The sequence below is a fragment of the Cnephaeus nilssonii genome (genome assembly GCF_951640355.1).
Source record: "Cnephaeus nilssonii genome assembly, chromosome: 4".
Lineage (NCBI taxonomy): Eukaryota > Metazoa > Chordata > Mammalia > Chiroptera > Vespertilionidae > Cnephaeus > Cnephaeus nilssonii.
This window is the reverse complement of record NC_137075.1, coordinates 103,553,066-103,580,729: the sequence shown is the minus strand read 5'-3', so window position 1 is coordinate 103,580,729 and position 27,664 is coordinate 103,553,066. Positions and strand designations below refer to the sequence as shown.

The 27,664-nt window shown below is 55.3% G+C and overlaps 2 protein-coding genes across 4 annotated transcripts in view; one reads left to right on the top strand and one right to left on the bottom strand.

Annotated features, from left to right (window-relative positions):
* The window catches only part of YY1 (YY1 transcription factor), a 33,311-nt gene extending 27,246 nt beyond the window's left edge, over positions 1–6,065 (top strand). Inside the window, exons 3-5 of the mRNA XM_079769879.1 lie at positions 2,299–2,359; positions 4,043–4,201; positions 4,902–6,065. Of these exons, the coding sequence (XP_079626005.1) occupies positions 2,299–2,359; positions 4,043–4,201; positions 4,902–5,084 (403 nt within the window). The 3' untranslated portion in view covers positions 5,085–6,065. The remainder of the gene's footprint in view (positions 1–2,298; positions 2,360–4,042; positions 4,202–4,901) is intronic.
* An 8,679-nt stretch (positions 6,066–14,744) lies between these two features.
* On the bottom strand, positions 14,745–26,522 carry SLC25A29 (solute carrier family 25 member 29). 3 transcript variants are annotated; one of them, XM_079769463.1, is made up of 5 exons: positions 26,178–26,521; positions 20,766–20,823; positions 20,325–20,413; positions 16,886–16,969; positions 14,745–16,589 (listed from the first exon to the last, which is right to left on the bottom strand). In XM_079769463.1, exon 5 carries the CDS (start codon positions 16,566–16,568, stop codon positions 15,843–15,845), a length of 726 nt encoding a protein of 241 aa, XP_079625589.1. In that variant the 5' UTR covers positions 16,569–16,589; positions 16,886–16,969; positions 20,325–20,413; positions 20,766–20,823; positions 26,178–26,521; the 3' UTR covers positions 14,745–15,842. The 3 variants fall into 3 exon arrangements, with proteins under 3 accessions (XP_079625589.1, XP_079625587.1, XP_079625588.1); XM_079769461.1 differs by lacking the exon at positions 20,325–20,413 and adding an exon at positions 21,243–21,571 and having other exon boundaries at positions 20,780–20,823; positions 26,178–26,202; XM_079769462.1 differs by lacking the exon at positions 20,325–20,413 and having other exon boundaries at positions 20,780–20,823; positions 26,178–26,522.
* Between the last annotated feature and the right edge of the window lie 1,142 nt (positions 26,523–27,664).

Genomic DNA, 27,664 nt, shown 5'->3' with positions numbered 1-27,664 from the left:
CTTTTTTATTGATTTCAGAGAGGAAGGGAGAGGGAGAGAGAGATAGAAACATCAAGGATGAGAGAGAATCATTGATTGGCTGCCTCCTGCACACCCCCTATTGAGGATTGAGCCTGCAACCTAGGCATGGCCTTTGACTGGAATCAAACTCGAGACTCTTCAGTCCACTGGCTGACACGCTATCCACTGAGCCAAACCAGCTAGGGCCTTAATTACTCTTTTTAATGGATATTTGGAGTAGAACCCTTTCATATAAACCACTATAGTTTTTCAAACTTTGATATAACCTCCAGGTGGCGCAGTGGCATCAAATTTTTGTCCTATCTAGTTTTATGAACTCAGACCCAACCAAACTCTAGGATTGAGTGGTATTTAAAATAACAAAGGCTAGCAGCTCAGAGCCCTTGTACACAACAGGCACTTAGAAAATATTTGCTAATTGATGTGGTAATTCTCTTAAGTACAAGAAAGGCCAGTACCTACAATGTTGGGGTACGGGTAGGATACTAGACTGAAAATGTTGTCATGTAAAACAGGAAATTTGTAGTCTTGAACAAATTCCTTAGAAATAAGTTACAGCTGCCAGATAAATTGTTTCACCTCTGCTCCTCCAGGGCACGGAAAGTTTAGGTGATTCCTGAGTTAGACTTTATAAAGTAAGAAGCTAGTCCTTGTCCCAGATGAAGGGTGAAGAAGGATGTCGTTAGGGCCTTTGCAATTACAAAGATGACAGCAAAACTCTAATAAAAAGGTGGAGGTCAATTGGCTCTTGGTGAGGAATCATTGACTTAGTTGTTCATTAAATATGCATCCTCCTGTAGGATGTGAGATGGCAAAACTAGGGACAGAAAGAACATTTGTTCCAGAGATGTACTTCTTTTTTCTAGGAACTCTTATTAATTTCTCACCCCTCCACCACACACAGTTCTGTAGGGAGTATTTGGAGAGAAAGTTCTGACAAAAGACCAAGTGTTGGCTCAGTGGAAATAGCAGGTAGGTAAGTTACCCACTCAGCAAGCTCTCTGGATAGTAATTAATGCAGGGCTCAATCTGGCTGCTCACGGGATCAGAACTCTTGTTGCACTCCCTCTCTCGCAAGCAGGGCCAGACATCTCTGTCCTTTTAAAGAAATGCTCTTATATATATATATACATATTTTCTTTAAAAAAACAAACACCAATAGTGTGCTAAAAATTAAGCAGAATGAAGAGATATGGGTGTTCCCATCTGTCCACCAGTCCCTCGGGGGCTCCTAAAGTAGCCAACACTATAGTTAACAACAGTTAGGTTCCCTTCCCAAGCTATCACACCTGTGTGTGATCTAAAAGGTCCTTTCTGTCAGTGTGAGTGGATCCCCTCCCTTTTTTAAGTATTTGTGTTAGGATATATGTATATATATTTTTAGTATTTGTATTTTGGAGAGAGAGAGATGATGAGAGAGAATCATTGATTGACTGCCTCCTGCATGCCCCACACAACCTGGGCATGTGTCCTGAACGGGAATCAAACCATGACCTCCTGGTTCATAGGTCAATGCTCAAATACTGAGCCAATGCGGGCTGGCTGTAATATATTTATTATTATTATTATTATTATTATTATTATTATTATTATTTACCTATTTTTCACAGAGAGGAAGGGAGAGGGATAGAGAGCCAGAAACATCCATGAGAGAGAAACATCGAACAGCCGCCTCCTGCACACCCCCCACTGGGGATGTGCCCGCAACCAAGGCACATGCCCCTGACTGGAATTGAACCTGGGACCCCTCAGTCCACAGGCTGATACTATACACTGAGCCAAACCGGCCAGCGCGGGCGGGATCTATGTTTTTAAGAGCCTCCCATATCTGTTTCTCTGAGTATAAGCCATCCCTATTATCACAGCAACTGCTCTTAGATACATTGTTTCACTCCCACTAGGAGATTTCCTCTGTTTATCTGGGCTGCTGATCTTTTGTATCTTTTAAAGAGTTCCGGGGAAGGAGCAGATATTTGAGTCACACAGATCACAGCATGGCCATCCTAAACTGCCCCACCAGCTCATTAGCATTGCGACCCTAGGCAGCAACCCGGTCTTTCTGAACATCATCATTCTTTTCTGGCCAGTGGGAAGAGCTTCACACGCATAGGTATTCCGAATGTGAGTTGTCTCGTCCCTCCCCTGCACGGAAGCATATTGTAATCTTAGCTTTTGGACCTGTAAGGAAAACATTTTAGGGACTATATGATTTATGCCAGTTGAGTCTACCCACTCCTACAAATCTCTCTCTCTCTCTCTCTTTTTTCTTTTGGTAAGAATGAAGCCAAGAAAAATTAAAGAAGATGATGCTCCAAGAACAATAGCTTGCCCTCATAAAGTAAGTAATGCTAGGGGGAAAGTGTTCATTAGACTGTTAATGAAGTTTTAGAGAGATTATAAGAAATTTGTACTTTTTATTTCTGTTTTCATGTTTTTTTAGATTAAGTGAGGAACTATATAATCTTTGATGTCTAAATTCAAGAGACTATATTTTGTAATGTAAGTTTTGTTCAGTAAAGGCCACTTAAATTTAAATACTATTAAATGGGGTTACTATAGGGCATTAGTGTTTTTATTATTACTATATATTGAATATACTCTGTTAGGATTTTATTTCTTTTTGGATCATTAACAAGTCAGTCTTAGACATTGGGTTGTGTGCTCACCCATGGACTTTATTGGGACTGTAGGTGCGTTACAAGAATTTGGGGATTATTTTGGATGTTGCTAAAGTAAGCTTAATAAGACTTCGTCATTTTCTTCACAATTTACTCTGTTAATTGTGTGTTACTAAAGGAGTACTTAATTGTTTTCAAATGTGATTTAGTCTTTTAAAATAAAATGATAGCCCAAAAAGGTACTTTGAGGTATTGGCTTGGGTCGGTTTCAAATTTAGTTGGATGTAAAACTAACAGAAAATATCACACAGGTGCAGAAAAACAAAGGGCAGAATTTTTTAATGGAATAAATAATTTTTTAAAACGACGGGTTGTAGGACAGATTTACCTTTGAGGTGTCACCTCTAATGACTATGCAACTCACAAGTTCTTTGTTCCTTTTAATGCTCTTCGTGTGGAGAGTTTGAAATGTAAAGTGATATTCATTGGGACCAAAATATAGATAAGCATTTGAAAACAGTTCTGCCTTTGAGTGCCTGCCATCTCTCTAGCTTCTCTGTCTACTTCTTTAAAATCCCATCTTCTAAATGGAAACTCAACCTAGGGGTCAAGGTGAAAAAACTGTGGCTTTTCCTGCCCGCCCTTCTGCCTGTGAAGCTGTCCACTGGTTGGCTTGTGCTGTCCTCTGTTGTGCTGTCTGTCATTTCCCCCACCCACTCCATCACTGGGCAACAACTGCAGAAGAAATTGGGCAGGACATGCTTCTCTGAGCGCCACCCTCCCATCTGCCGCCCCGCTCTCGTATCAGTTTGCCTGCTTCTTTTCCTAGTGTCTCACAAAATAAATTTCTTCTGTAGTTGCCATTCCTTGGAGACCCTCTTGCTTCTTTCTCTGTCAAGAAGGGGAAAGAGGCAAAGAGAGAAGAGGGAACAGTAGGCGATGGAGAATGACAGCCCATTCTTGCAGCACAGAATATGGGGCCCACCAAAGGTAGTGGTGGACTGCCGTCATTTTAACTCCATTTATTTCTCAGGGCTTCTGTTACTTCATGTGGGGGACGGAGTTGGGTGAGGCAGCGGTGGTATAGCTGGAAGCCAGGGTGTTGGGTTCTACTCCCAGCTCGGCTACTATTAGTAGTGTGACCTTGGGCAAGTCTACTTAAGACATCTCTAAGCCTCAGTTTCCTCATCTGTAAAACAAGGGTTTACATTAAATGATAAGGCCTTTTTCAGCTGTCTGTTTTTTTTGTCTTAAATATTTTAATATTTCTGCTGTAATACTAAGTAAAATTAAAATGGGGCTGGGGGTTGTTTTGTTTTAATGTGTCAGTGAAGGCTGTTCAGTGGTTGACCCTTTGTCGCACTTTGCAGTGTGAACCACTAAGCTTCTCTCTCTGTTTGAAGGGCTGCACAAAGATGTTCAGGGATAACTCTGCCATGAGAAAGCATCTGCACACCCACGGCCCCCGAGTCCACGTCTGTGCAGAGTGTGGCAAAGCTTTTGTTGAGAGCTCAAAACTAAAACGGCACCAACTGGTTCATACTGGAGAGAAGCCCTTTCAGGTAGAGCCAGTCCCTCCCCCCCTCCCACCCCCCCCCCCCCCCCCCCATACATACACATACACCTCGAGTGTAGGCAGGCAGCTCCAGCTCAGGGAGAGATGGCCTGGTGTCCTGTCACAGGAGGGCTGCTCTGTGACATACTGGAGACCATTGTAGTCTCCATCACATCAGGAGAAAGGATTGCTCAAGAGCAAGCCTAAAACTAAATTTCGGGTGCATCCACGGTGGGGTCAAAGCAGTTTAATTTGGGTAGTTAGTAATATATTGAATCACTAATTGGCAGGGGACTTCTAAAATTTTACTGTACGAGAGTAAGTACAGTTAACATTTTGTCTCATTTTAGAAGCCTATGAACCAGGGAACAAACTCACAGTGCAGACAGTAAACCTGACCTGGTTCTTGATTTGGCACCAGAAGCTTTCCTGTGTTTTTTTGTACATAAGTTTTAGGACCATAACATAATATTTAGAGAGATCCGAGTGTTTCTCTTACTTGATATTTAAATGGTTCAGGAGGGCGCTCCTGTGGGTCTTAGGAGTTGTTCTCGCAGAGCTAGAGCTCCATGCCCACTAATTCTAGAACAGCTAGAGAATTTCCCCTGGGCAGGGAGGAAAGTGTTCGGTCAAAGAAGTAAGCTGCCCTCCAGCGCAGCGGTGGGTCCTTGTGTCGCTGAGCAGGTTCTCTGGTCTTTCCCCGGCAGTGCACGTTTGAAGGCTGCGGGAAACGCTTTTCACTGGACTTCAATTTGCGCACACATGTGCGAATCCACACCGGAGACAGGCCCTATGTGTGCCCCTTCGATGGTTGTAATAAGAAGTTTGCTCAGTCGACTAACCTGAAATCTCACATCTTAACACATGCAAAGGCCAAAAACAACCAGTGAGAAGACGAGAGAGAAGAGCCTTCTGGACCTCGGAAAGCATCTTCCAGGAGTGTGTTTGGGAATAACTATGCCTCTCCTTTGTATATTGTTTCTAGGAAAGAATTTTAAAAATGAATCCTACACACTTAAGGGACATGTTTTGATAAAGTAGTAAAAATTTAAAAAACTTTAATAAGATGACATTGCTAAGATATGACTATCTAGCTCTGTAATCTCGTTTCAAAAACACGGTGTTTTGTAAAGTGTGGTCCCAACATGAGGACAAGTCATGAACTTCTCATCAAAAGACAATTCTTTATACAACAGTGCTAAAAATGGGACTTCTTTTCACATTCTTATAAATATGAAGCTCACCTGTTGCTTACAATTTTTTTAATTTTGTATTTTCCAAGTGTGCATATTGTACACTTTTTGGGGATATGCTTAGTAATGCTATGTGTGATTTTTCTGGAGGTTGATAACTTTGCTTGCAGTAGATTTTCTTTAAAAGAATGGGCAGTTACATGCATACTTCAAAAGTATTTTCCTGTAAAAAAAAGTTATATAGGTTTTGTTTGCTATCTTAATTTTGGTTGTATTCTTTGATGTTAACACATTTTGTATAATTGTATCGTATAGCTGTATTGAATCATGTAGTATCAAATATTAGATGTGATTTAATAGTGTTAATCAATTTAAACCCATTTTAGTCACATTTTTTTTTCCGAAAAATACTGCCAGATGCTGATGTTCAGTGTAATCTCTTTGCCTGTTCAGTTACAGAAAGTGGTGCTCAGTTGTAGAATGTATTGTACCTTTTAACACCTGGTGTGTACATCCATGTAACAGAAAGGGCAACAATAAAATAGCAATCCTACAGAAAGAATATGGCAGAAAAAGATCTGTAAGCACAGTCTTATTTCCTTTTGTTGTCCAGAATAATTATAATTCTTGAGCCTCCCAGAAATTGGAAGCTAAATAAAGCAACTCGAGTTTCCTTTATTTTGCACTCAGTTACAGTGACTTATGATTAAAGCAATGCATGGGTATCTCAATACTTTCCCGCATGGACTGAGTTCTGAGAGAGTAGGTAACAGGCATCCCGAGTTAAGGAACTACCTCAGAGGACTCCCAACCAGGCCCTTTGGCAACTGGGTTTTGATTTTTGCTCCCCCAGCAAAGATGTGACTGACAGTTGCACCCTGGCCTTTGTTCTCAAGGTAAGGTGTTAACCTGGCAGGGACAAGCAGGTGTCCAGTGCTCAGGCCGCCTCTGGGCGGCTCCAGCAGGTCCTCGCCCAGCCAGAGGCAGGCCCTGGTTGTGCTGTGTGGTTGAGAGCCTTGGGTCCTTTGGCAGTGGAGTCCTCAGTGCTAGCACATGTAGCAGTTGAGCGCCAGCAGCTTAATCTCATGCTTCTAAATGGACACTGAGTACTGATTGGCAAGGTGATTCAGCTAAGAGAATTGTACTCAATGAGTACTTTGCCTCTCACATTGTGACCTCTTAAATGTACGGTTATGATTTTTTGAATTTTACTTCGAGTCAAATATCAGACCCATGGGAATATTTTATAAACTGCCACAATACAGCAAAATCCCATTTATTCAGAATGCAAACATCCGTGTGTCTTTGTGCTGTGTGCTCGACAAACTAGCTGAACCAGATTTATTCAACTGATGTCCAGGACACGTCAGGTCAGAAACGTTGCCCTGTCTCCAGCTCCTCCTCCGGTCCTGTGCAGGATTGGTGGCCCAGGAGCAGTGACACTGTGGCTCTCCGGAATTTCGAAGTGCCTTCTGATTCATAAATGAAAAATTTAACTTGAGACCATTTTTTTATTCGTTCAGAATCTGTTTTCCATTGAGTGAGTAGTTTGCTGGAACTGAGTTAATCCGAAGAGCCCAGCTGTCCCCTCGATAAGCCAGGAGTGGCTGTATCTGGCCGTCGGGGGCGAGGTAAGCCATGATGGAGCTCCCCTTTGAAGCTGAGCGCCCGGAGTGCTTCTCTGGCTAGACCTGGGGCGGAGGCCTCCACAGGTGCCCGTGGTGTGAGCGCCCATTCCTTCCCTCCTGCCAGCAGGCAAGCAGTCCTGGGGGCATATTCGGTCTGGAGCTGCATAACCCTTCCTAGCATTGCACCACCGTGGAGCCTAGTCCTGGCACTGTCCTTGGGATTCCTTCCCCCAGGGCCCACGGCAGGGCAGCCTTGTGCTGTGGGGACATGCTGGCAGTCCAGAGAGCCACTCTGTGTCCTATGACCTACAGAAGCAGGACCCTGTGAGGAGGTTGGTCCCTCTTCCCGTGCCTTGACCCCTAGGGGGATGCCTTTGGTCATCTCTTCCATCCCTCTGAGTGAAGAAGTCATCACCCCCCCTTGACTCTGTTCATGTGTCTTCTCTCCATCTGCAGAGTTGGTTTCTGAAAGGACTGTAATGGGGGCGGGGGGAGGTTGAAATGTACTGTCCAAGTTCCTTGTTGACGGAACACTCAACCCCTGTATAGAGAACGAGTAGGTGAGTGACAGTTAAAGAGCAGAGTCGTTCTCACGGGGGGTAACTGAAACCCAGTTCGCTGTGGTTAAAATTCTTAAGTTTGCTGAGGATGTACATGACAAAACTTTGACATGGTGTTCGAACAGTGAGTCAGTTGGTGGTCTTGAGGGTTAACCTGATTTATAAGTAATACTGATAGACATATTTTCCTACATCTGAGCTGAGATACTTGCATGTTTGTAGGATATGTAATATAAGAGCCCAGAGGATACGTTTACATTTAATAAGATGTTGTTTTCTATTTTTGGATTTCTTATTATTTCCCCCCTCTTTGGTAGTGAAGTTAGGGGGAAGCATAATATTTGTATAAAGAACTGTCACCTCAGAGTGACATTTATTTTCCAGGGTGACATTGAACTCACACTCTTAGTTTCATATGGTGTTTGTGTGCTTTGCCTAGACTGAAGACCTGAGGATTTGAGGACTATCGAGATTATTTTTTCTATCTGGCTTTCACGTACAGTTCTTTTACACGTCACTTATTTTACTAAATTTGAGTGAAGTAAGACCCTTGGCAGAAGAAGCCCACTGCCTGCCCGTGTTCCCAGCAGAATGCTGCTTTGTTTCCTCACAAACGAGACTCTTCCATCCAGCGAGCAGCCCGGAGGGACGCAGGGCAGGGCAGGCGGGGGGTGGGCAGAGGGCTTTGTCTCTGCGCACCCCCATCTGCTTAGCAAACTTACCTGTTGTAACTTATCTCAGGTTTGTCTGTGGCACAGGAAAACCGGGCCCTCGGAAGCTTTTCAGTTGGAAATCTGATCGTTGTACCCCCATGACAGGCAGAGAGAATTGGTCACTTCTTGTATCTGACTGATTTGGGATCGCATGGGTTAGGAAGACGGTGTTATTCATCTTAAGTTCTCCCAAGTTCCTCCTGCTTTCTTGACGTCTGGCACCAGCCAGAGCATGGATCCCAGGGGTCAAAGAGGTGGTGAGAACTGAAGCTGCCGACAGGCACCCACTTAATGCCATACCCACGCCACGAGGCTTCCTTGCAGCTGCTCCGCTGGCTGCCGAAGCCAGCACTTTGCCTGTCACTGGACGGCCTCGGACCCACCGGCAGGTGCACCTTGTCAGCGGTCAGGCCCAGCAGGTACATTCATTCCACCCGAACTTTTAACCCCAGCTCTGCCCCCTTGCAGCTCGGTCGTGCGCTCCACAGCCTGCTCTCCAACATGGCAGAAGGCACCTCTTGCCAGCTCAGAAACTTTGAGTGGGTGGCTAGGTCTCCTACACCCTAACGTATTGACCTTGGTTGACTTTGATGGTTACTGTGTGGGCTGTGCTCAGGTCCCTGGTCGCTGAAGACAATGCCGTGCAGGCCTTTCAGAGCAGCCGCATCAGACAGGAACAGTCAGGTGCCTCCACATGTGGGCTTCTCGTCGCCTCCAGGCCTAAGTGGTGAGCAGAGAGCCAGAGAGGTGTAAGCTGGGAAGGCAGGTGGCATATTGTCCACACACTTGATCAGCTCTTATAAAAACTGGAAGGGAACGTTGACAGCAAGTAAATCAAATTCCCATGAGCTGGTCACCTGGCCCCATGGTTCTGGCCAGGATGTGGGAGTCTGCACAGGGTGAGAGTGATGGTAGCACGTTCATCCTACAGCACAGTGACTTTCCACAAAGTGGCAGATTTGACCAGATTGACTGCTTCTTGTCATAAGAAACAGCATTGGGGTGTCACGGGGAGGGGCCAGTTGCTGTGCTGTATTCTGTTGGCTGCGCTCTGGGGGGGGCGGGGCTGCACGATGTCTGCGTGTACTTTACATGGAGGGAAAAAAGGCATCGATACCAAACCACCTTTTCTACAATATCCGTAACTGTTATGAGGCTCTATTATCTACAGATGGTGATTGGTCAAGTCATTTTCATAGAACAATTGTTTTTATTCGCTTTCTGGTAACTTCTGTAGGCCCTGGCTCAAGGACTTAGCGTTGCGTCTCATGTGCATCTTTTTCTTAAATGTTTTTTGCCATTTCTGGAATTGTCCTTGGTTTTTCCTTAGCTCATAGGTCATAGATGCAGAAGTATTATCGCATTTAAGGCATCCGCATCTCAAGCATCGAGCAAGATGGCTTTGCATCCGGAAAAACATTTAACGTAACCCAGTTTGAAGCACCAAGCATGTATAATAACATGGCTCTATAAGATATAATAAACGCATAATGTTAAGCTTTTTAATGCCTGTGGTTCTTGTTTGTTCCTCAAACCTCTAAGCCGCCTCTTTTCCTGCGTTTCATCACACAGTGAACCTGGCCGGAGGCTCCTGCCTGGTCTGAGGCAGATCCTCCTGGGTTCCCTTGTGGCCCAGGAATGGAAACTCCGGGATTCATTCTGTCTCACCAGCAGGAAATGCTTCCTTAGCTCAGCTTCTCAGCCTCGGGATGGACTGATGGACTGGAAGAGTTTTAATGAGAAACACCCACTTTTCAGAAAGCAAATTCTCAGCCCCAGGTGATAGTCCTGGGAACTCCAGTAAGAAACTGGACTGTAATGAGGCTCTTCAAAACTTGGTAAAATACACCGGGAGCTAGCTAGGATTTGGCCAAAAGCCAACGCAGTCGGGCGCTGCAGAGCTCCTTCATTCCTGGGGTGGAAGGGGCTGCTGGCAGGATGCTGCTGAGTGAAGGGCCAAAGAAGAGCTGGTGATCCAAGATTGGAGGCACCCCGCCCCCACCCCCACCCCATAGCTGAGCCCCCTGTCCCTATTTCACACTTGCCAGCATCTCCACCTAGGTGTAACAACATGTATAACTGTCCCCAGCACCATGCCGGACACTGTGGACACCATTTCATTCAACTCATGTCATGGATGAGGGTCATTTGCAAAGATCTAGGCAGCAGGAAGTCAAACCCAGGCTTCATCTCCAACCCCTAGGGAAGAAGCCCTGGCCGCCTCGGTTCCCATGGGTTCCCAGCACGGCAGCCTGGGGCCCTGGCTCTGGGCCCCCACCGCCAGCATTCCTCATCCGCCTATTCTGGCCCAGCCACTCCTCCAGCTTCCTGACGCTCCACGCTGTGCAATCTCCCAAATGGGGCTCCAGCGTGGGTCTTCCCTGCCCACCTGAACCTATAGAGGCTCCCCACTTCCTACGGGACCAAGTCCAGCCCTGACCTACTTTTCCAACCTCAGCCCCCCTCGCAGCTTCTCACTCCCAAAGCTTCTGGACCCTCCGACTCCCAGGTTCACTCATTCGGCAGCTCCTGAGCCCCACTATGTGTCAGGCCTTTTCAGGTGCTAATGGAACTGCATTCCTTCTAGTGGAGGAGACAGAAGATAGAAGATGACCGGAGGGGGAGGGGCCTCGCCCAAGCCCCAGCTCAGGGGTCCTCAAACGACGGCCCGCCGAGGACATTTATCCGGCCCGCCAGGTGTTTTTGCCGCCGCTGCCTGTCCTGCTTAGCAGCCGACTTAGCAGTGTGCATAGGAATTTGTTCATAGTTTTTGTTTTTAACTATAGTCTGGCCCTCCAACGGTCTGAGGGACAGTGAACTGGCCCCCCGTTTAAAAAGTTTGAGGACCCCTGCCCCAACTCTTCCACCAACTGCAACAGGTTGCTTACCAGTGTCCCCGAAGCTGGTGGCCAGAGCCGCTCTCCAGCCCCGTGCACCACCCCCAGACAGGGCTGGCCCGCCCATCCTCCCCACCCCTCCGCTGCCTGAGTTGCCTCCCCGCTGCTCTGGCCCCCAGGCCTGAGGGTTAGTCAGTTCTCCAGCCTTAGACCCCTGACTGGGCCGGCACCGGTGGGTGCGCCTTCCCTCCGCCACCGGAGGGCGCTGTGCTGCGGTCGCTCACACAGAGTGGGGCAGCCAGGACCCATCTGCGTAGGCCTGCCTGGCTGGATCCCGAGCCCAGGTCCACGGGGCAAGCTTAGAAGCCTGCACCTTGGCGCCCACAGCCATTCGTGCCATCCGCAAACACGCTTGGCCCTGTGTGAGGACCCACAAGATGGGGGAGGGGGGGTCACTCATTTGTCCTCCATCACCTGTAGGGCCACCTGCTGCTAAGGGGACACTCCAGTTGGAAAGGCCTCGGGATTCGGCAAGGCAGAAGGGCAGGTGACCTTGGGCTTGTCGGGAGCTTCCTTTTCCTCAGCAGAAGCTGGGTGGAGGGGAGAAGGGTGGCTGGGGCAGGCTGGACCCCAGGAGAGGCCGGGAGGGAGCGGGGGTGCTCGTGGTGCCCTTGTAGGACCAGAGGGGAGACCTGAGCAAGGCCTGGGGTTGGGAGGGCTCCCAGTGCACCCCTAGACCAGGGGAGAGGTGGCCGGATCCCTGTCCAGTCCTGGGTGAAGTCAAGGCCTGGTGTGGGTTGGGAAGAGGGACCAGAAGCCCTCCAAGCCGGGCTGCTTTTTCTCTCACCCCCATAGCGCAGAGCAGTGGACGGGGCTCCCCTTCCTCAGCCCACTTCCACTTCCAAATCCTTCCCCCACCTCCCAGCCCCACTCCGCCAGTCACCCCGTTCATTCTAATGCTGGGCCGCTGGCTCCCCACCCATCTTCACTGGCCACCTCAGCATCGCTCTGGAGGACGGTCCATCCATGGCCTTGCCCTCCTGATGACCCCACTCCACCTGCCACTGCCATGGCCACCCCCAAACCTCGTGTTTTCGACACCTGCAGCCCCCAGTCTCTGTCCTGGGGTCCTGCTCTCTCACTGCCACTCCTACTTCCATGGGACTGCGCCCCAGTGCCCTCAGCCAATCACCTCCTCACCATCCGGCCCCACAAAGCTCCATGTCCCAGCTTCCCGCCCCTCCTACATTCTTGCCTTCCCTTGTCTCTCCGGCAAAACCCAACCTGGCCCTGTGCTCAGCAGCCTCTGCCCTCATCTACCCACTCAGCCATTTATTCTCTGTGCCCCCCGTTCCCATCCTGCATTCCACCATCTACAGGGACATTTAAGCCAGAAGAGCGTGTCATGGTGGCCTCCCATCTCTTAGCCCCTCACATCCACTCAGACATCAATTCTGCCCACTTGGTTTCCCAAACCCACCTGGATGCCCAGGGGTGGCTTTCAGGGTCTGCCCAACAGGCTGAGGAGCCCACCACACCTTGAGAGCTCCTGACGGAGCTCCAGGGATGGACGGTCCACACTGCAGACCTGCCCTGCCAGTCTGCCAGGGCACAGCTCCCACCCAGCAGCATCTAATGTGGAGCACACCGCCCCGCTCAGGTGAGCGTCCTCGCCTTGGGAGGGCTGGACACACAATGCCCATCAGCAGGCCTGGGTGGGAGGGGGCCACGGCAGGGCTTCCCAGTGTGGGGGGTGAGCAAAGGGCTGTATTGGCCCAGCTCCCCGTGGCCACTGCCTCCACCGTCGTCACAGAGGACACACCCTCCCCTGGGAGAGCCGGTGGGTGCCAGGTAAGGAGGCATAGCAGCAAGGGAGCCGAGACCAAGGGGCACACAGGGTGGGTCCCGAACCTGTCCAAGGTTCCTGCCCCTCCCTATCCAAGGTTCCTGCCCCTCCCTGTGCAGTGACCGACAACCTTCCGGGGTGTCGGTCACTGCAGCCACGGGAGCCCGGGGATCAGCCTGGACTGTTGGCGTAGGTGGGCCATGAGGTGCATAGCCAGGCCTGGGGCGGGGGTGCGGTGAGGGCTGCAGACCAGGAAGGCCTTCGGGCTCTTGACCCAGCACCAACTGGCCATGTGACCTTGGACAGGGCCCTCCCCACGGGCACCTCCCCCTGCAAAACGAAGGCTATGAGGACTGGAAAGGGTGTGTGCACAGGGATGAGCCGCTGCCATCAGGGGGAGGGCGGGAAGGTCCTCCCTCTATCCCAGCGGCCCGCAATGCTGACAGTGAATGTGACTTCTGACCTCCCAGACCTTCAAGAGGATAAATGCCTGTTGTTTGAGCCACATCTCCAAGATAACTGTCAAGTTCAAAGAACAGTCAGTACCTAGGCCACAGTCTGCAGGAGTGGAGTGTTCCCACGGGCTGGGGCTCACCCAGGACATGCCTGACGTCCTCCAGGTACTGAGACAGCCCCGGGCTCCAGGGGGGGAGGGTGCTGGCAGGGGAGGTGCTGGGGACCAGGTTTCCCCTTCATTACACAGTCTGGGTTTCGTCTGCACTTTTATTTTTTGCCACATTAATAGATTACTTATTCCAAATAGAATAAACATAAATTTAAGTCAGGAAGAAAATAAATTGTCAAATAAATTGATAAAAAAAAAAAGTTCTCTCAACCCCTCTTCCACCCAACCTGTTGGTAATGTTTAACCGTCCTCACAGTGGGAGTGGGGGACCCTGGTTTTTAGCATTTGCCTGGGTTCTCAGAGGAAAGAGAAGTGAGAGAGAAGCCAGGGACCTTATGGGGGGAGGAGCTGCTGCCTGGGACCCCAGGGAGGGGACATGGGTTAACAGGGCCTGTGACACACCTGAGGACACTTCACCCGGCCCCCTCCCGGCCTCCTCTCCCTGGACACTGCAGACAAGCCCAACATCACAGGCTGGTGCTGGGATTAAATGGGGTGTGAAGGCACCGGAGAGCTGGCTCCCCTCCTGCAGGGAGAGCTGGGGGCCCTCTCTCCTGCCCTCCCACCCCCACCCCCCACCCCCGCCGTGCGTGGGCAAAGCTTTTTGGCTCAGCAGTTGGGAAGGAAAGAGCCTCCATCCAGGCTGGTAGCTTGGGAGACACAGGGTGTCCAGGATTGACCCCAAGAGGCCGAGAAGTGGGGGTGGGCACCCAAGGCCTCCTCGAGGCGCCCTCAGGGACCTCTTCGGCTGGGTTAGGTCTAATCTCGGGCGGGAAGTTCCACTCACCCTCCTGCCAGCGGCCATGTCTGACCTGAGCACAGCTCGGTCCTCCCAGCCCTGCGCAGCGGGAGGAGAGGGACAGGCCTCCTGTGGCTGGGGTAGCCAGGCACCCCAGGAGCTCCTGCTGAACGCCCAGCCCTCGCCCAGCACGTCTGGGCTTTGCTCACTCGATCCTCATGCCTCCGTTAGCCCCCTGTTGCAGACCAGGAAACTGAGGGGCTAAGATGTGCCCCAAAGCTGACCCCAGGTCACACCGCTGGGGCTGCCATCAGGGCCGGAGGGCACAGACCACCGAGCCGGCCCCTCTCACTCCGGGGAGGGTGTGGAATGAAGCCCCTTCTGTGATACACAAATGAAGCCTTGACCCTCTTAGAAAACAAGTGACTTTATTACCAGTGACACCCACGCACAGGGTGGGAGTCCTGTCTCCCTGCCCAGGGCCTCCTGGGGGAGCTTGTCACACTGCCCCAGAGGCTGAGCCCCACTCAGGGCTAAGGGGGCCACAGGCACCTCCATCCATGCAAAACCATCCACCTCCCCACCCCGTCACGTGGCCACGCTGTACTGGATGTGCCGGGGCTACCCCGAGTTCCTACCGCAGCACTAGCTTCGAGTAGAAGCCCCAGAGCGTGGGCTCGGCTCCCCCTCAACCCGGAGGGGCCCAAACTGGCCACAGCCATGCCACCAATGGGCCCTCCCACCTCACGGGAACACCAGGCACCAAGGAGCTTGCCCATTTGCTGGAGAAGGGGGTGGGGGGTGGGGGGCCCATACTATCTCCCTCTCCACTCCTCCACTCAACTTTGGAAAAGTGGGCCAGAGCTCTAGATATCAGCCGACCCGTGTCCCCATTTTATAGATGGGCAGCCTGAGGCCCAGAGGGTACAGACTTCCCCTCCCCACGGCTGTGTTTAAAACTATGGAGGATATGGAGCCTCCAGCAAACCCCAGGGCCTTTCGGTGGTCCCACATCAGCCTCCACCGGGAGTGGCAGCAGTAGGGGTACCCCCAGCAGTGCCATGTGGAGAAGCTGGGGTGCACTAGGAGAGGTTCAGTTCTCTGATACCAGGAGGCACCGGGGCTGCCTCTGTCCTCATCACAGAGCCTGGACCCGTGGCCAAGAAGGGCCCTGGAGCTCTGCCAGGTAGAGGATGCGCAGTGAGTGTCTCTGGGAGAGCTGGGGTGGTGGTGGGTGGGATCCCAGGGAAGGCTGGAGTGTTGGCTGGGTTTCTGGAAGCTTCCAGGTAACAGGGCCAGCTTCCTGAGTGCTCAGCGTGGGTTTGAGCATCCCCACGTCACAGCTGAGAAAAATGAGGAGTCAAGTCTGTGGCCAAGGTAACCCAGCGAATGCATGGCATCGGGCCAGATGTGATGGAGTCCCAGCCCTCCGGCCTGGGCAGGGGGCCCATTGATGTTGACGTCGGGTTATGGTTCTGGGGAGGCCACGCCTGTCCATGGTGGAGCTTCACAGGCTGGAGGGCTGGGCCAGCGCAGACCCCGAGGCCGCGGGCACACCCTCGTCCTCGGACTGGTCCTCCGGGCCACGTGCGTAGGTGAGCACGATGGTAACGGTGGCGAAGGTGGCAGCGTTGACGGGGAAGGCGCGCAGCAGCGTGGACGTCAGCCCACGCGTGAAGACGCGCCAGCCCTCGGCGCGGTAGCTCTGGCGCATGCAGTCGAGGATCCCGCTGTAGCGCGTGGCGCCCCGCACCCCGTCGGCCTGCAGCCGGGACTTGACCACGTCCATGGGGTAGGTGGAGAGCCAGGACAGGATGCCCGACGTACCGCCCGCCAGCAGCAGCTTGGGCACCAGCAGCGCGTCCCCCGGCTCGCAGCCCAGGGCGCGCGTCACCACGTCGTAGGTGAGGAAGTAGACGCCGAAGCTGGGCGTCTCGCGCAGCAGGGTGGACACCATGCCCCGGTTCACGCCGCGCAGGCCCTCGTGCCGGTAGATCTGCGCCAGGCAGTCCAGGGAGCCCTGGTAGGTGCGGGCCGCGCCCACGTCCTGCAGCTGCAGCCGCGTCTTGGCCAGCTCCATCGGGCAGCAGATGACGCACTGGATGGCGCCTGCCGCCGCCCCCGCCAGGAACTGGTTCGTTGGCGAGTCTTGGCCCAGGGCCCGCAGGGTGTTGCCCTGCACGCCGAACACCAGCGCGTTGATGAAGGTGAGCCCCATGAGTGGTGAGCCCATGCCCTTGTACAGGCCCAGCACCTGCGGGGCAGAGGGGCGTCAGGTGCCCACCTCCTACCTGGGGCCTGGGCAGCCCAGCCTACCTCCCCCGAATCTGCACTGCAGGCGGCGGCAGCCCCAGCCCACCCCCGGTGTTCCTAGGGGTCAAACAGAACGTCATTAGAGCCAGAGTCCTCCATCTGAGCGTCCTGGGCGTCCACACCACCCCATTTCCAGAGTCCCGATTCCCCCGCTGGGCCCCCGGCTTCCTTCCCGCCCTGTGGTCCAGCACCGCAGCCTCCTCCTGGCTGGCTCCCGCCCCTGCCCACGCCACTCACGCTCTCCTGCTTGATGATGGACTGGAAGCAGTGCACGGTGCCTCGGTACTGGGGCTTCTCCAGGCTCTGGACCTGAAGCCTCACCTGGAAGGAGGGCCCAGTGAGAGGTGGGCAAGCCAGGGACAGAGCACCCCGCTCCCTGGCACCCATGACAGCGGCAGCGGCCAGCCCCACAGGGCAGGGGGCCACGCAGCTAGCTTGCTGTGGCTTTCGGAATTCCCAGGTGCGATGGGGCCAGGTGCCCGCACCTCTTCAGGGAGGGGTATGAGTGAGCAGACAGCCAGAGACAGCCAGCTGCACGGGACGACGCCCAGAGGGGCAGGGGCCCCCACGACCTCGACAGGCAGAGGCTACTACGTGTGAACAAGACCAACTCGTCTGTGTGTCCAAGATTTAAGTTCCATGCTGTGACCTCTGACCGGGCGGGCTCACTGTCCTTAGCGAGGAGAGCAAAGCCCGCTAGTTGACGATTACCTGCGTTCCTTAAAGGGCAGCCATGGAGAGTATTGTGAGTAACCGCAGGGATGATGGCATGACAACCGAGATCAATATCCAATTGGTGGTAGTGTCAATTATACCTTTCTGACCCCTGGGTCTGGGTGAAATGTGGCCCAAGGACCCACGTCTTATGATGCCCAGAATGGAGAGTGTTAAGGTGTTGGGAGTCAGGATCTCGTCTAGGACTAATGACCTCGCCCCTAGAAAAGTGGTCCTTCTCACACAAGCCAGGAAGACCCCTGAACCAGAGGGGGATGATTTTTCTCAACCAGCCCCGCCCAGGCCCCCAACCCAGGACCTGTGCTAGGTCCTAGTGCCCCTCCTGCCCTTGCTAGGCCCACAGGGAACTTGGGGGTCAGGCCCAGGGTCTGGTTCAGGGAGGACAGAAATGTGGGTTCACCTGGTCTCTGGGTGAGGCTTTAGCTCCCCTGTAACAGTTACATTTTTGCTAGGGTGGAGGCAGCTCCAGCTCAGGAAGTAAAGGCGGTTAAAGCAACACAAAATTTCAACATCGCACGGGGGCCTCTCCCCTGCCCTGGGAGCGCCACTCCCTGGCGAAAGGGGGCTTGGACACGGCGTCCCCGGTTGCGGTCGTGGCCCTAAAGTAGGACAGAAAACCGCCTTCGTGCGAGGGCCGCGTGGCCGGAGACCGTGGCTGTGGTTCTAGGCTCCATGGAGGGAAACCACAGTTTGGGCTCAAATTTCGGTCCCAAGGGTCTGTTAGAATAACTGGGAACGTCCCTGCTGTGAGGCCGTGTGCTGACACACAACACAGGTGTCCCCTCGCCCCTTCGGGACCCCAGGTCCGATTACATGAGGCTCAAGGAAAGGCCAAGAGCATGGGCCCTGGCCTTGGGAGTGAGGAGGGGGAGGTCTGGAGAGGGGAGGGGGCTTGTTCTTTTCCCATGATTCCTAGGTTTGCACTCTTAGCACCTTTGCCCTTTGCTATACATTAAATTTTCATTTCAGCCGAAATCAGTTTGGCTCAGTGGATAGAGCATCGGCCTGCAGACTGAAAGGTCCCAGGTTCGATTCCGGTCAAGGGCATGTACCTTGGTTGCGGGCACATCCCCAGTAGGGGGTGTGCAGGAGGTAGCTGATCGATGTTTCTAACTCTCTATCTCTCTCCCTTCCTCTCTGTAAAAAATCAATAAAATATATTTTAATAAATAAATAAATAAATAAATTTTCATTTCAGCTGCAGAGCTATGAAACAAATCCCACTTTTGCAAAAGCAAGAAGGTACGACATTTCTGTTTTTCAGCAGAAATCACCCACGGGGCGGGGACGATGTATGAAGGACTGTGGTTTTTTTTTTTCCTTTTCGTTTATGTGTCTCTATGACGGTTAGATTTTTTTACAACTTGGATTACTTTTGTAACAGAAAGCCAACCAAAACACTGTGTGTACCTGGTGACTACACACAGAAACGCCGCCTCCCAGGGCGAGGCCAAGCACGGGGGGTGGGGCAGGTTGGTCTGCTGGGGGAGGTCATCTGCTTTCCTACATTTCCCAATTTCCTTGTAAGAAGAGCGTTTAGCTTTCATAATGGAAAACAGCCAGTAAAAAAATAAAGCCATTATAACATTACATTAGACCACGAGTGCTCCACGCCCAGCACCACGTGAGCCCTGGGCGGGACAATACGGCCACGGAAGGTGAGGACGGGGACAGGTTTTCTCCCTTTTATAAAAAACGCAGATTTTAAAGACAGTTTGCCCAGATGTGCTGCTGGTGGGGGGAAAAAAGTCACAGATTTGCTCCCTCTAGGTGCCAGGTAAGGGGGTTCCAAAGAGCATGAGCCCAGCAGGTGCAGAAGCTCCTGCACCCCACCACTTGCTGCAAGGGGTGCTGGTCCCGGCTCAGGAGCCCAGAGGGGGCAGGGATGCCAGGACCGTGCTCCCGGCCTGAGGGACCCCAGGGGAGCCTGCAGAAGGCCTGGCCAGGCCTGGGCTGAGTCACAGCTCCGAGCGGCCTCCGCAGAGCTGGGCTGAGGACGTGGAGAGCCACTTCTTGGCTGGACGCAGCTTCCAGAGGCCTCTCCAGCACGTGACCACAGATACAAACGCAGCACAACGTGGACACTGCCAGGCTGGCCTGGGCTGCCCGGCTGTGGGCAGGCTTCACAGGCGGCCGCGGAGCAGAGCCTGGGCAGCCGTGCGGACAGGCGCCACCAGGCCCTCTCGGTGGCCCTCAGGGAACTCAGGGGCCGCTGTGTGGTCAGAAAGCCTGGCCCTTCGGCCTCCTCCCCAGACCCGCCCGCAGTGCGATGGAAGGAAACCTGTGCTCGTCGGGACTGGCCGCGCGTCCCGCGTAGTCCACACCGGTCGCTGGTCGCCACGAGGCCTCAGGAATCTTGCCCAACCCCTCACGGTGCAATGAGGACGTGTGGGTCCAGGAGCAGTGACAGGCCCACGTCACTGCGCAGACCAGCGGGAGGGAGGCCTGGCCCTGCACCAGGCCCAGGGGCAGACCTTTCCCAGGAGCCAGTGCACAGGGCGGGGCCCCAACATCTCTGCTGCAGGAACCCAGCCCCCAGCTCGCAAGTCCTGTTCCTGGCAGAGGAACACCTGGGTCCGGACTCACGGAGCCCGAAGCCCGCCTCGAACCAGCTGAGGTGACGTCCTTGCCTGAGCTCTGCCCGCCCCCGGGAGGCAGTGTTCACAGCGGACAGGCCTGCCCTGTGCCCTGCATGTACAACAGCCGCCCTGGCTCCGGGGGAGCAGATAAGGTAGGGCCCTGACCTGGCTAGTTCAAGGGCGTCAAACCCCAACCACAGGGAAAGTCTGAGCTGGAACCTCTGGAGGGAGGACACGGATTTGCTTGGTTTCTGCTCTGAGGCGTCTGAGAACCCGGAACTCGGGTTCCTCGGGGCGCAGGGCCTGCGGCGTGCCGCCCGACAGCACCGCGCAGGTGGGCACCTGCCCTGGGAAACGCCCACCCGATGTCTTGACAACGACGATCACCTTCCTGGGGAATCCTGACAAGTTTGGATTTTTCTGTATTTCCGTATTTTCTCCCTGAGCTTTTCTTTCTTTTAAGAAGCGGTCTGGAGGAGTTTGGCAAGAACAGTTGGGGATCCCTGCTTTCGGCGAGGGGAAGCCGCCCCCCCCCCCCCGCCCGCCTCAACTGGCCGAGCCCCAGGATGGACCTGGACGGGCCGCCCCGCTGGGAGATGTGGGGCAGACCCAGGAGGCACGGCCCACTCGGCTCAGAGGGTAAGTGGTCACCCATCTGGTGTCACAGAGACCCAGACTCCGCGTTACGCTGGAGCCTGTGGGAAGACCCCGAGGGGTTCCTAAGGTGGCACTGGAGGAGCCCAGCCACCCAGACCCTGCAGGCTTCTGTCCTGTCTGGGCCTCCACAGGCGCGACACTAAAACCACAAGAGACTCACCTTGACCGTGTCAAATGGGTGTCCCACCAGCACGCCTGCCACACCTGGAGGAAGAAAGGGGGACCTGAGACCCAGATGTCTCAGACACCTGCAGTGGGGGGTGGAGCTATGGGGAGGCCATTATCTTCTGTGCGCCCGGGTTCCTCCGGGAGCCCCTTAATCCTCATGGCTGGGGGGGAGGAGGGAAGGAGCATGTGAGGGTGACATCCCCAAGGTCACGCCAGGATCTGTCCAACTCAACGCTGGTGTTTCTCCCTCACCTGCTGCTCACGCAGTTGAAACAGATGTCCCGGGGGGGGGGGGGGGGCTGCACATGCTATTTCTAAGATGGTCCCACTGCCCCCGACACCCCTGGCAGTGGCAGGGGACTCCAGAAATGTTGGACTTGGACCCTCCCTCAGATTGAGTTTCCCCTCTGCCCCAGCTGGCCGAGCTCACACAGGGCTCAGGGTCTGCGCCTCACCTCGGGGCCAGTCCAGGTGTGAGCATCGACTTCCCCCAGGGCATTCCCGGGAAACACGCATCCAGGACCTGGAGCGTGGCGAGTGCCGGCTGACCACGCCCTTCCCTGGTGGGAGTCGCCCGATACCCAGGGAACAGCTTGTGACTGTGGTGGAGCCCGGTGATGTGCTGGCCCGGCCCTGCCAACATTCAGCGCCCCTCGAGGGACAAAGGCTCACAAACGCTTCGCAGAGTCCTGCATGCTGTGCAGGTTGCAGACGCCTCGTTACCCCACCGCACGGCGGGAATGCGGAGGCTCAGGGAGACTGAGTAACTGCCACGCTTTCCTCCCTAGAATTATTTTAAAAATATGTTTTTATTGGTTTTAGAAAAAGAGGAAGGGAGAGGGAGAGAGAGACATCGATGTGAGAAAGAAACACCCATCGGTGGGTTGCCTACCATACACACACCCACAGGGGAATGAACCCGCAACCCGGGCATGTGCCCAGACCAGGAATCGAACCTTGGTGCAGGGGACAATGTTCAACCAACTGAGCCACACCGGCCAGGGCTTCTCCGTAGGATTTTAAGTGTGTACATCCTAGAGTCCTTTTACTGCCAGGAGTGTTTATGTATAATTAAGACAGCTAACATGTAGCGTTTCTGCCTGCTGGTTCCTATTCTCAGTTTTGTACCTATACTAGTTCTCTCTCTTCATACCTATATAGAAAGGACTATTAGCCCATTTGATAGATGAGGAAACTAAGGCATGTAACATGGCCACGCCACACAGCTAGAAATGGTGGAGCCGGGCCCGGCTGGTATGGCTCAGTGGTTGAGTGTCGACCTATGAACCAGAAAGTCACAGCTCGATTCCTAGTCAGGGCACATGCCTGGTGTTGCAGGCTCCGTCCCCAGTAGGGGTCGTGCAGAAGGCAGTCGATCAATGATTCTCTCTCATCACGGATGTTTCAATTTTTCTCTTTCCCTTCTTCTCTGAAATCAATAAAAAATATACATATTAGAAATGGTAGCCCTAACTGGTTTGGCTCAGTGGATAGAGTGTCGGTCTGTGGACTCAACGATCCCAGGTTCGATTCCGGTCAAGGGCATGTGCCTTGGTTGTGGGCACATCCCCAGTGGGGGGTGTGTGCAGGAGGCAACTGATTGTTTCTCTCTCATCGATGTTTCTAACTCTACCTCTCCCTTCCTCTCTGTAAAAAATGAATAAAATAGCCCTAGCTGGTTTGGCTCAATGAGTAGAGCATCAGCCTGTGGACTGAAGGGTCCTGGGTTCGATTCCGGCCAAGGGCACATGCCTGGGTTGCGGGCTCGATCCCCAGTGTGGGGTGTGCAGGAGGCAGCCAATCAATGATTCTCTCTCATCATTGATGTTTCTATCTATCTCTCCCTCTCCCTTCCTCTCTGAAATCAATAAAAATATATATTTTTTTAAAAATCAATAAAATATATATATTTTTTAAAAAGAAATGGTGGAGCCAGGACTCAAACCCTGTAACCGACTGGGGAATGCCCCCTGGAATCAGCTCTCCTACTAAAGCCATTTTTTTAAGGCCGCCAGGGAACGGTTCTGTGTCTGCTGAGGTTCTGGGGCGGCGTCCCAGAAGTCCTCTGGCTTCCAGGCCTTTAATTTCAATATTGATTTATTCGGACAGGAAGACGGAGATTTTATCGTGGACTTCCGGAATGCCACTGGAGATGCCAAGGGTGTGTGCCTTTCTTCAAAACAGCCCTGCCTGGCACTGCCCCAGCCCTGTCATTCTGCAGACTCACCTTTTTGTGATCAGAGAAAATTTCCACTTTTATTTATTCATCACGGTCGCCACGGCCAAGCCTTTCCCCCCGGAGCACTGTCCGCAGGTGGATGAGGAGACAAGGGTTCCACACTGTATCTTTGGTCCTGAGACACACTTAGCTCCTGTAGTTTGAGATCAGCCCCACCCCCCTTTTTTTTCCATTTCATGTTTTGAATTTGAAAATCCTAGATCCAGAACCTCTCTTCCTCAGCTGTGACTGGATTTGGGGTGTTCTGGATACCTAACACTTGCCCGTGGTGTGCTGATTGGCCTTCCTTCTGGCTCCGGCCCACCAAGCTCCTGTGCCCGGGCCCAGCCTCGGGTCCCAGGGATGCAGACGCCGGGAGCGCTGGAGGTCCCCGCCCTGCGGTAGAGGTCCTGCCTCAGGCTCGGGACCTGTCTCAGCCTCTGGGATGGGAGGGCCAGACCCTCACCCACTGGCCTCTGCCGGCAGGTCCCAGGCAGGGTCTCCGAGGGCAGACATCTGCATTCCCACTCGCTCCCTTGACGGGTCTCCGCGCCCTCGCCCAGAACATCCGCAGGCACAGAGTGGGCGCGGGGCCTGCCTGCAGCAGGGCCTCAGGCCCCCAGAGCCTCACCCTTCTACCCTCACAGTCACCTGAGAGCCAGGAGGCCTCGCCGGGCCATCTCCCCGGGAGGACCCTGAGGCCACCGTTGCAGCCACAGAAATGGACCCTGTCTCCCAACTCCAAAGCCGGTGCCCCACAAAAGCTGGACTCTCAGGCACCCTCCCACCCCATGACAGCCCAGAAAGGCGGAGGGAGCCACCATCCTGAAGGCACCTGGCAGCAGAGGTGGTGGGAGGGGTGCCTGCCCTCCCCACAGGGGGCCCCCCTGCCCACATTGAACTTCTCTCTGCACTTCCTCCTATCCATGCCCCCAGCAGGGAGACCCCCAACCAGAGCCCAGGGTCTAAGCAGGCAGGAGACCTGAGGCTGGCACTGGCTGGGGAGGGAGAGCAGGCATTCTGAGCCTCCCAAGGCCTGGAGGGTGATGTCAATCAAGGTCCTGCCTGGCCTCTCTAAGAGCCAGCTGAACAGGAGATCCATCCTCAGACAAACCACCTGGTGTGTTGTCTGTCCCCCTTACCCGCCCCCCACCACCTGGGAAATCAGAAGCTAGGGACCCCGGCCACTGAGGAGCTCCGACCTCATCTGCCCTGAGCCTCCAGGCCTTGAGGAGCCAGACAGGGGCCTCTGGGGGCCAGGCTCTGAGGGGGAGGTGTCCCCCTGCACATGGTTCCTGCCGCCTCCCTGCAAGGGCCAGGCCATGCCAGGGGCCCACGGCGGCCCTGGGATACAGTCACGTCACTGTTGCATGGGTTCAAGGGGAGAGGCCCGCCCTGCCGGCCCTGTGGTAGGAGCGGGCCGTATGATTTTGTCCTAGTCCCTCCCCCTCACACTGACCCTCTGCACCCCTCCCGGCAGCGACGTCCATCCTCGTCCACCTGGGAGCCTCAGGCCTCGGCTCGCACAGCAGGGAGGCAGGTGGCACCACCCACCCTGTGCTTGCGTGGGGACCCCAGTGGACAGTGGGGGGCAGCTGGTGAAGCGCCTATAGCTCAGCAGGCCGCCGGGCCCTGGGGCGTGGATAGGGCCTCTCCCAGGTGGGCCCGGTGAGGACGGGCAGAAAGGCATTCCAGGAAGAGGCGCTGCCTGAGCAAGAGCCCAGAGTGACCGAACACCTCTAAGCAGGCCCGGCCTCAGGACGAGGATTCCTACCCCAAACCCCAAACTCCCAGGACACCTGCAGGAAAACAGAAGGAATCCTGCCCCTCTGCGGAGAGAACCCACGTTCCCCAAGAAGTTGGAAAAGGGCATTGGCCCTGGGACAGCCCCCCACCCTCTGGAGCCACCACGGGGTGGGGGGGAGGGGCAGCAGAGAGGGGCAGACATCAAGGGAAGGGAAGGATGAGCAGAGTGGGATCAGCGGAGGGTGGAGGGATGAGAGCTGGATGGCCAGAGGCCCCAGCCCCTCCTTGCTGTCTCCTCTGGTGCCAGGGCTGGGAGAAATTCTCCACTGGCCTATTGAAAACTCCGGGGTTTCTACCCGCTTTTGAGACTCTAGTCTGTGGTTTCCTGAGGCCTGACTGGGTAACAGTCTGGTAATTTCTTAAATCCCTTCCCACACACCACACTCCCCTCACCAGCCTTCTCTCACCCAGAGCTTAAGGCACGCCTCTTCCTCCGGGGCGCCCACCACTGGCAGGTGCTGGAGGGGAGAAGCCGGAGGTCAGAGCTGGACTGGGCCTGGGACACCCCGCCAGCCCTCTCTCTGCCCAGGAGGCAGGGCCTGCCAGCTCATCACCAAACTCCCATCGCTAAACCTGGCTCCCAATTAATGCCTGTTGAATAAATTAACTGTCCAAGTAAAAGCAGAGAAGCTATAAGCAAACAGGGACTGCACAGGGACCCAGGTCCTCCAGGGAAAGCCGGCCTGGACCCCAGCATCGAGGCCCGGCCTGCGTGGAGGTGTCCCACGTTGGGAGACACGTCCACGTAAGCCCAAGAGCTAGCCACAGGGCGTGTCAGGCCCACGCTGCCACTCGGGTGGAGTCCGCCCCCCAGCAGCTCACGGATAAAGGTAGGAAGGGGGCAGCGTGCCAAAGCGGGCGCCTGACGGTGCCCACAGGCCAGCCCGCGGGTGGGCGATCCGGTGCCCCTGCCCTGCCCAGAAGGCTGCAGGAGAAGGCGGAGCCAGCCCCAAACTTCTCGGGCCCAGGGAGCGGACCCCGCTCCAGATGGGATGGAGCTGAGGGACGAGGATTCCTACCCCGAACCCCGAACTCCCAGGACACCTGCAGGACACCAGGGGCCTCGGGCGAGGAGGGCGCAGGGGGCCGCGAAGCACCTTCCTGGGGGCCCCCCGTCTCCGCCAAATCAGAGCTGCCCGCGGGGCCCCGGAACTCCGGTCCGAACGCGCCTCGAAGGATTTAAAAACACCAGCTCTCGGGCCTGGTGTCAGTTCACGCCCACGAGAGCCCCGTGAGATGGGAGCTTTGCCATCTCCATTTTACCGAAGAGAAGCCCCGGCCAGAGTGCCCGCCGCGGGGCCGAGCGCTCGCAGGTGAGCGGGCCCCTCACCCTGGCGCCCAGCGCGCACCCCGCCCGCCTCCTTACCCCCAGCGCATCCAGCCAGGAAGTCGAGTGCCATGGCCGTCCTTCCTCCACGTCCTTCTCCTTCTCCTTCTCGGGCCCTTTGCGGGGCAGGTCGCCGTCGGGAGCGCCCCGGCCCTCCTGGCGCAGAGCCTGATCAGCGCAGGGGCCGGGGGTGGCGGCGGCGGCGGCGGCGGCGGCTCAGCGCGCGGCTCCTCGCCCGGCAAAGGTTCCCGCAGGCCGGCTCGCGAGCCCTCGAGGCGGTGCGCCCGGCCAGGGGTCCCTTACTTCGGGCCGCGCGCCCCGCCCCTCGGCCGGCCGGCGGGGTGGGGGGCAGGGGCCTCGGGCGGGGCGCCGGGTGCAGCGAATGGGCGGGCGGGGTGCGGACAACGCCCCGAGGCCTGCGCGCCGCCGCCGCGCCTCATTGGCGGGCGCGCCTGGCGGGCGGGGCGCGGGGACGTGGCGGGCGGGCGGCGGGGGAGGCGCGCGGCGAGGCAGACAAAGAGTGTGCTTCGTGCGCCCGCCCGCGCGCCGCTCGGGGCCGGAGAGACCCGCGGTGTTCGCGGAAGCCGGGCCGTGGGACCCGGCCTGCGAGCCCAGGAACCCTCCGGCGTGCGCCACGCGTGCCCGCTGGCTGGGAGGGACGTGGGGTGCGCTCGCTCCGGACTGGGCCCTGGGACCTGGGACCTGGGCTCAGATCCCGGCTCCGCCGCTGGACCTCAGTGTCCTCGTCTGTAGAATGGGGACATTGCCGCGAAAACGCCTGGACCCTCCAACCCTGCAGGCTCGGACACAACTGAGTGGTTGTGACCTTCTTGCGGCGGCGACTCGCCCCCTCGGAGAGCCTTCGCCCTCCCGCCTGCGCGCCCCGGTGCGGGGGGGCGGCCGGGGCTCCTGGTCGCCCGGCCCAAAACGTGGCGTCTCAGGGTCTGAGCGCTCCGGCATTTCGGGGGGCGGAGAGCGAACCTGAAAAAGGAGCGTCCTGCACTGGCCTGCGGACTGCGGGAGCAGGGGGAGGCTCCCGGACCGGGCCGGCAGCCGCGGGGCAGAACCCGGCCGTCGCAGCGCGTCCAACGCGGCGGCCAGGACACCCTGTGGCCGGAGGGGGCCGGGAGCCGGAGTGCAGCTCCGGGTAGCGGGGGGAGGGGGGGGAGGGGGTAAGGAGCAGCCGAATCCGCTGCCACCACCCACCCCCACCCTGGGAGTCTCTGAGATTGGGGCCACTCTCTGGAGACTTCCCCCCACACTCCTCCCCCAGCGCCTCGGGAAGCCCGGACTGTCCGGTTGGGGCTGAGCTTGGCTGGGAGCTCACTCCTTCACTGTGGGAGTCAAATAACACTCGGGGCCAACTTCCTTATTCGCCGCCTGCGGTCAGGACCACAAAGCCGTTGACTCTAGTTTTACCGGTTCTGCTATCAGGATGGAGGTTTCCGTGGATGTATCCCATCGACAGGTTTTAAAGGGGATATTTGGTACGAGGGGGTATATGTCAGGCTGTGTAAACAGTGAAG

What these genes read in the sequence shown, in the direction of transcription:
- SLC25A29 (XM_079769461.1), bottom strand. Translation starts at nt 21,303, where the DNA reads ATGCGTGTTTCCCGGGAATGCCCTGGGGGAAGTCGATGCTCACACCTG. An exon ending in ACACCTGGACTGGCCCCGAG is followed by an intron (nt 20,824 to 21,242) that starts GTGAGGCGCAGA and finishes TTCTTCCTCCAG; the next exon opens with GTGTGGCAGGCGTGCTGGTG. An exon ending in ACCCATTTGACACGGTCAAG is followed by an intron (nt 16,970 to 20,779) that starts GTGAGTCTCTTG and finishes CCCTCCTTCCAG; the next exon opens with GTGAGGCTTCAGGTCCAGAG.